Raw genomic sequence first — 8,224 nt, 5'->3', positions numbered from 1 at the left:
CTGTCAATTCCTGCATGCAAATTTCATTACCCTTCACCAGCTTTACCCGATTTTTATTCCGGGATCCCCCGGAACAGTTATGTCAAGTCGAGAAATGTCATTTTGCTCTGAAAAATTTCACGTTGTCATTTTAAAACATCTTGCTCTTAGTTCGTACTTAGGCAGCGGTAATCGCTACTGCCGGCGTGCGGGCGTGCGTGCGGAAAAATCAAAATTGTTTTATTCTGACGTATGCGGTTGCGGGCTGTCACCCGCTGCGGGTGTCAAATTCCATACATTTTCAGAAAACGCACGCACGCCCGCATCAGCGATTACTGTTGCCTTAGACTGGACCAATGTTAATTTTTATACCGTCCAAGTTTAAATTTGACAGCCCATTTTAGGTGCAGGTTTTCCTATGTTTTCTACATTATTTTACTCATTTTGACACATGTTATGCACAAAAACGGAAAAAGGAAGATTTAAAATGATGTGTCGTTTGACCCATAACTCGTTTTATTCATTAAGAAATTAGCGTTTGAAAATGCACTCCAAAATTGATTGTTTACATTTCGTTTGGCTTGGATTTGACAGATGGCGCTACGCACTGTGGCGAACGAAATGTAAACAATTCACGGGGACTGAATCAAAATTCAGTAGAATGTCGATTCTCCGGGTACAGATTAATTGATGGGCGATATGTTCGATATTTTAGCTGCCAAATTGAATCTGCCAAATCCCATACATTTAGTAAGGTGTTCGATTGGTGCCAGAGCGCCGCCTAATGGCCGTGTCTGTGCTGCATCGGATGAGATTTTATCGGAAGGCCTGTCAACATTTTATATGCAATTTGACAGATAACGTCGGATGTGCAACTCAACTTTATTTTTCAAATCTTTTAACTATTAAAATCCAGCAATACGGCCGAAGCCGTTCATTCTTAATAAAAAAAAAACTATTAAAATTCATCAAATAATCGCAACGCGACGGAGCACAGACAGGGCCATAAATCAGAGTAGCTCAGTTTACTCAGTCAACCCTCTTGTTTTCTTTTTTTGTTTGTACACATCAACAAATAAGTTCGTTCAAATATACTTTTTTTGTTTTTTTTTTTTCATTAATCTGGGTTGTAAACAAACTGGACAATTCGACTGTTTCGGATGAAGCGAAAGTATCGCTCGAGACAAGTACAGGTGTCCCCCGAGATACGACTGTATTTGGGACCGAAAAAAAGTCCCAACGCAAGGCGTAAGTCGAAAAAGTCGTATGTCGAATATCTGTCAATGTAAAGTTTATAACCGAAGTTGAAGAGTCGCAATCTATTATATCGTGTTTTTTATTTGAAATAATGTTCGATAATGTATTAATTTTACACAAAAAGTCGTTTACACGATAAAGATATTCAATATCGGGTAGTTGTGGAATCTTTGGAATTGTGTGTGTAAGGCCGCAAATACACGACGCGCGTTTCCGCGGGCGCGTTCAAACGCGTATAACAGTTCCGCAGAGATATCCAGCTGAGCATCTCTGCGTTTCCGCGGTAGCGCGTTCGAATGACATTTCATTTCTATGGCTGGATTGTTATACGCCCGCGGAAACGCGCGTCGTGTATTTGCGGCCTTATCCCTACCAGCATTAAACGGCTTTGAAGGTATTCAGAAGGCATTTAAGGCCTTAGTCGCCTTAGAAGGCGAATAAAGATTTCAACCGAAACTTTCACGGCTGTAACGGGTTCTCTTCGAAATCTTTCAACTTTTTGATTCAAGGAGAACAGATAGCTTGCCGCCATCTTAGCTTGTTTATATACTGAATTTGCACCTATACCAATGTAACTGCCAAATAGAGCAGTGACCACGCTTTTGGTTCCGAACCGAGAAAGCGTGTGTTCAAATCCAGATTTTTATGATCTTTTTTCTGCGTTTATTTCTTTTTAAATTAATTTTTTCTTACTATAATTACTTGAAACAAAATTATGTGAAGCGAAATTAAAATAATACCTTTTTAAAAAAACATAATAATTACACTATGTTCACCGTTCATTATCAGGATGGGAGAAATATGCATCTCATTTCTCCTTTTATTTTAGTTATCGAAATGAGTTTGATATATTATTACCTTTCAATGAGTTGGTATTTAACAACCGAATAATGTAGACCATCTTTAATAAAGTGAAATAGCTCAGAGCTTAACGCAAGAGAACATAACACGTAAATCGTGCTATCGAATCTCACGCTCATATCTGGGAACACTACAACAGTGCAGTGCTGAAGACGCTTGTAAGGTTTTCTTTTGACAGTTGCAATTTCAAATTTCAAATTAAAAGCGAAATTTTTCATTGACATATTTCAAATGCATTTAATTACTGCTAAATGCACTGCTGATCGCCTTCAATTCGCCGGCGATTACAAGGCGATTAGAAGGCATTTAACGGAAATTTGCGGGTAGGGAACTTTTCAATGTCAAAATCAAAATCGTCGAATCTGCGAATCGTCGTAACTCGAGAGGGTCGTAACTCGGGGGACGCCTGTAGCTCTGTTTGCAAAATGTAGCTACTTTTTGGTCGCGCGAGCCGTTGTCGCTCTATTTGAACGGTTATTACACCATGATTTTCCCTGGTCTCTGAGGTTATCGTATTTCGGGGGTCACCCGTATTATACAATCATTTTTTAAATTCCAACTGCCACTGCTCACCTTGTCGTGCAGCATGAGCCGGTCTGTCAAAAGGGAACGAAGCGTTGACAACGCGTTAGAAACGTCAAAAAACGCCTGTTGCAACAACGCTTCACCCCCAAACGTTCGGTCCAGCTTGCGGCTGTGTGTACATCGATGGGAATATAGCAACATATTTCACTGCAAGCCGGCTCGTCCCCGTGTGTTTCGCGCGGTGTGCGAATGAGTGGAGCCGAGTTTTCCCCCCCTTTTTTGCGGCCCTTTGCCCATTTTGATTTGCTACCGGCGTTCGACGTGCCACACCGAACCCCACCAAACTATAAAGGTAAGGAAATTGTCGCGCGCGGGGTGTGTACGTGCGATTGTTTGTCGCTGCGCTGCCTCAAAATGCCAACGACATTCGGTGTCCGTGTGTGTATATTTGGTAGGGAAGCGCCTCCTGCATAGAGGCAACACGTTCCACTGTTTGTTTTTTTGTTTGTTTTCTTCAGTTTGGCTGTGACTACTTTGACCGTAATTTGTTCTTTTTGCAGAACTAGCTACTATGTGCCCGCCTAAACGCACGCACCACGCTGCCTGAAGTAATGTATTCCTCCAAGCCGATGAATGTAAACATGATGATGAATCCTCAAATAGTAAGTAGACCGCCATTTAGCCGCCATTGCCATAGCGATAATAAATACAACATTTTCTCTTCTTTTTCTCTCTCTCTCTCTCTCTCTCTCTCTCTCTCTCTCTCTCTCTCTCTCTCTCTCTCTCTCTCTCTCTCCCCCACCACAGTACTGCCATATTACGGACGTGCTGCGTCAGCCGATCGTGCGGCGCTGCGAAGAGCTGCGGACCATATTCGAGCACGAATGGTAAGCTAAAGCGGGGCTGCCCCCGTCCGTCCGCACGAATCACTAATACACGTTCCCCATCTTCCCCCCCCCCCATCCTCCTACACCGCCACCGCCAACAGTGTGCACGATCTGCACGACATGTTTCCGCTGCTGATCAGCTCCATCTTCGATCTGACCGGGCCGGGCTGGAACTTGCGCAAAATTACGCGCGAAAATGCCCCGTGCGAGTTCGACGTGCTGCAGGAGTTTTTCTCGCCGCTGCGCGGGCCCATGATACGGCTCTGCTACAAGCTGATAGATCGAAACAAGTACGAAGTGCCTATTGCATATCTGCCGGTAAGGGAAGGCTTTATCAGCGTGAGGAAGAGATTATTAACCGTGTATTTGTGTTTTTTTTTTAATTCGCAGGTAAAAATGCAGCACATGCTACTTGCCGGCCTGTACCCTCCGTTCTATTCGAAGCGTATCCGAATCGATCCATTCAGTCGAACCGTCGTGGGATTGACTCTGAGTAAGGCTCGTTGCATGTGCTCTAGAGGCTATTGGGGGATTTTAATTTTAATTTTTCTACCCTTTCTTTTCGATTGTTCGCATCTGCAAGCAACTCGTGGACAAAATTGTTAACCACATGGAACAGTAAAGTGTCCAAAGAATGGTTTCTTTCAATCAATCAATCAATCAATCCTAACCAAATCTTATTCCAGTGTTGAGACTAGTGGTGGGGCCTCGGAATCGGTCCTACCCGATTCCAATCCCGTGTTCAGCATCAATTCCGGAGCCGATTCCAATTCCGGAGGTGACTCCGGTGCCGATACCGGAATTGGAATTAACCTGGAAATGGAATCAGGATTGACTCCAGAATCGGAATTACCTCAGGAATGAGAAATCATTCTTATGGAGATGCCAACACCGATTCCGATTGCTAAGCCGATTCTGATTTCGAAGCCAATTCCGATTCCGGAGTTGACTCCGGAGCCGATTCCGGAATCAATCCCGTGATCGAAAGCGGCTCTGAAATCGGAATTACCCTGGAAATGGAATTAGGATTGACTCCAGAAATGGAATTAGATACGGAATGAGAATCAGTTCTTGGATTTAAATAAGAAGTTTCAGAAACGAAATCAGTGCAGGAATCTCCATGAAAGTGTATCGTTTACAAGAAAAAGTTGATTCTTTGCGGCTATCAATACATAGTATCATTGGACCCAAACGCCTATTCTTATATATATAATCGGTCGGTCGTGCCGTGAACAGAATGTTGCGCCATAACGCCCGGTTCTGTGCTGAAGTTCTCCAACTCGGGCACCGATCCTGCAAGTCTGCTTCGACCTGGTCAAGCAACCGTACTCGCTGGGCCGTCTCCTACGCGTGCCTGTTGGGTCCCTTTCGAAAACCTCTGTGGCTGAATCCTCCTCGCTATATGCCCCAGTCATCTCAGTCGGCCGAATTTCACGACCTCGCAGTCACTTACGTAGACTACAGAAGGTGCGATTTCCAGCGAGGATGCGCCTCGGAATTGCCAAGGATGTGTCAGAGTCACTGGCGACTTGGGATCCAAGGTATACGAAGGAACCCACCTCCTCCAGCGTGTCATCATCCATGGTGATACAGGGAAAGGTTTCTGGGGTGCTATCCCTAGACCCTATTCCCTGAATGTACTTTGTATTTGACGTGTTGATCTTAAGACCAACCCGCTGAGCTTCTGACTTAAGTCGAGCATACGTTTCCGCAGCTGTCCTCTTGTTAATAGCAATAATGCCTATTCTTATGGAGATGCCGAAACGGATTCCGTTTCGGAGCCAATTCCGATTCCGGAGCTTATTCCGATTCCGGTGCCAATTTTGATTCTGGAACCAAGTCCGGAGCTAATTACGGAAAAAGCTTAAAAGTTACAGCTGTATTACTAAATTAATGGCAACAAAATCATCCTTTGTACTACTGAGTCATGCACATGTACATCCCTTGTATTTTGTATTAATCCTTTCCTTTCGTTTTTGCTTGCTGCGGCTAGATTCGTTCGAATACTTTCTGCTATTCTTCGCCCTGTACGGTGTGGTGCCGCTGCGTAACCTGTACACGAGCATGGCCCTAGCGGCCGCCGACAATGATCGCAGCGAAACGATCTACCTAATACTGGCCGCCGATCTGTCGATCGTGTTCGTGCCGAGCGATCCGGACGTGTATCTGCTCGCGCCGGAAGTCACGCCGATGCGGCCGGCGCCACCAATCAACCGGATGAAAAATAAAAAGTAAGTCAAACGACGAATCGCGTGTGGCATAATTCGGGGAAAATTCGAATGCATTTACCTTTTTGTTTGTCTTGGACGCGTTCACAGGAATCCCACCGGCACGCTCAAATATTTGCTACCGCAGCGGCTGCTCCCGCAGGAGCCGGAGACGAAACCGCACCGGGTGGACGCAATAGCGGAAGCGTTCCACTGGCGATCGGAAGCGTTCATCTACCTGCTGTCGGACGTGTGGCTCGGCACGGAGGTGGACCAGACGGCCGTCCTGCCCGACATCGATCTGGTGCGGTACGTGCGCATACTGGTGAAGCAGCTGCACGGCTTCGCGAACTGCACCGAGGTCGGCACGAACACGCAGGTCGAGCGGCTGCGCCAGGACACGGCCGGGCTGATGGTGCCGCGCATCACCGTCTTTCTGCGCTGCCTGTTTATGCTCTGGCCGCTCGACCAGTCGTTCACGCACGTGCTCGAGCTGTGGCTCAGCTACATCCAGCCGTGGCGGTACGTGGACGGCAAGCCGCCGAGCAAGCAGTACGATCTGCCGATCGATCCGCGCTACCACGCGTTCGTCGCCTCCAACCTGAACGCGTACAGCGAGATGTTCGTGTGGCTGGTGACGCGGGTGGCGGCGAGCGAGCTGCCGATCCAGCGCTACACGCTGCTGCTGTTCCGCACGCTCAAGGTGTTCGGGCAGGGCGATCTGCTGGCGCTGCTGCGGCAGCAGACCGAGCGCCAGTGCAAGATCAAGCAGAACTCGGACACGGTGGTGCAGGTGCTGCCGGTCAACCGCAAGCAGTACGAGCTGATCACGTTCCCGTTCGACGATCCGCGGCCCGGCCTGATCCGGCACGAGGCCCTGCTGGTGCCGATGTTCGCCGACCAGGTGCAGCTGGCGCTGGAAACCATCACCGAGCGGGTGTGCGCCCGCATCGTGGACAACCGGGCGGCGCTCGCCAAGCTCGCCGCCGAGGCGAAGTACGCGGGCGACTCGTGGACCAGCTGGATGCCGCTGAACGTGATCCGGCGGAAGGAGTGCGAGCGGGCGGCGGCCGACCTGACCGACGAGCAGAACCGGCTCGAATTTGCGGTGCAGATACTCGAGCAGGGCTTCTACACGGTCCCGGTGTACAAGCAGCGCGAACCGACGCCCCCGTCCGACTACCTCACCGCGGAGCGGGCGCTGATGCCGGGCCCGATGGACATCGGGGACGACGCGCTCCGGCCGATCACGAGCAGCGAGTGCCGGTTTCTGGTGCGCTTCCTCTACCAGCTCAGCAGCAAGCTGAACGTGATGTTCGGCGACGACCTGCAGCGGCTGTGGCACCGGGACGGGCTCGTCGGCCGGCTGGCGCGCCGCACGCTCCAGCCGCCCACCACCATCTCGGAGTTTACCCGCATGCCGATCTGCACGCACGGCTCGAAAACGCTCGTACGGACGAAGGTGGGCCCGCGCATCAGCCTGCGCTTTCTCGGCTCCTACACCGCGATCGTCACCGTCAGCTGCTCGTTCCTGGCCGGCTACCTGCTGTTCGGCACGCCGAGCTACGGCTTTATCGCCCTGCTGCTGGTGGCGTTCCTGTACATACTGGTCAAACCGGAAGGCAAGGCGAAGCATCGTACGCCCTAGCGCACGTCGGGTGAGGGGTGTTTAGGCGATTTCCTGTATATTTACTTTTTATAAGTACCAAATGCCAATGGTACCAACGCGTGCATGAAAGGAATTGGCATAGATTATATTTAGACCATATGCTAGGCGGAGGTAGAACGAGCGCAGCAAACCAATCGAATGCTTTGTGTGTACGCGTGTGTATTGCCATCGTTGTCCGTGCGTCAGATGCGTGGAAGCTCACCTACCGCCACGCTACAAAGCAAGTCGCAAGCTGTACTACTCCTCTGCACCTTAAGATAGAACGGGAAAATTGTAGTACATTTACTTCGTTAGTAAAATATTCAAACAAAACCTTTGAGCCTGTTTCTGTTTCATGCATTGAATTTAATTTTCACGAACTGAATTATTCACTGTTGTACAATAGTTCGCCGAGCAATAGTTTCTTCTAATTAAATAAAAATAAACCCTGAAATATGTCAAGTTTTCGTACAGATCATGCATTTTCAATTAATAACGACTTATTTGTCTCGAGCAGTATCAAAGATCAAAGATCAAAGAGACTCCAGATACACTTACCAAAACGGTACATTGGTAATTCCTGCTGTAATTCCTTCGCTACTCCTACGCTGCACATGGACTACTGGGTATGGTTTATCGGCCAGCAGAATCAGTTACTTGATCGGAACTGCATCGATTCTAGACCTAGAGGCCCTAATTTGGTTCCGAATTCGGAATTTCAACGCTAATTCCTACGTAATTCTTCCGTTGTAGACCAGAAACCTCTGTTAATCGATCAGAACTAAAACTGTATCGGTTCCAGACCGAGCCGAGGTTCAAGTTTCGTTCCAAATCCAGAATTCCTACGCTATTCCCTACGC

The 8,224-nt window shown here is 48.2% G+C and overlaps 1 protein-coding gene across 1 annotated transcript; it reads left to right on the top strand.

The window, feature by feature from the left end:
• Positions 1-2,744: 2,744 nt before the first annotated feature.
• Positions 2,745-7,835, top strand: LOC121595682 (sphingomyelin phosphodiesterase 4). Its single transcript, XM_041919836.1, has 7 exons — positions 2,745-2,974; positions 3,183-3,284; positions 3,430-3,509; positions 3,611-3,827; positions 3,900-4,002; positions 5,503-5,740; positions 5,828-7,835. The coding sequence occupies exons 2-7, from the start codon at positions 3,234-3,236 to the stop codon at positions 7,362-7,364; spliced, it is 2,226 nt and encodes a 741-aa protein (XP_041775770.1). The 5' UTR covers positions 2,745-2,974; positions 3,183-3,233; the 3' UTR covers positions 7,365-7,835.
• Positions 7,836-8,224: the final 389 nt, after the last annotated feature.

This window comes from Anopheles merus, chromosome X, assembly GCF_017562075.2.
Source record: "Anopheles merus strain MAF chromosome X, AmerM5.1, whole genome shotgun sequence".
In the NCBI taxonomy this organism is placed as follows: Eukaryota; Metazoa; Arthropoda; class Insecta; order Diptera; family Culicidae; genus Anopheles; species Anopheles merus.
The sequence above is the reverse complement of the archived record's forward strand: the minus strand, read 5'-3'. Positions and strand labels throughout refer to the sequence as shown.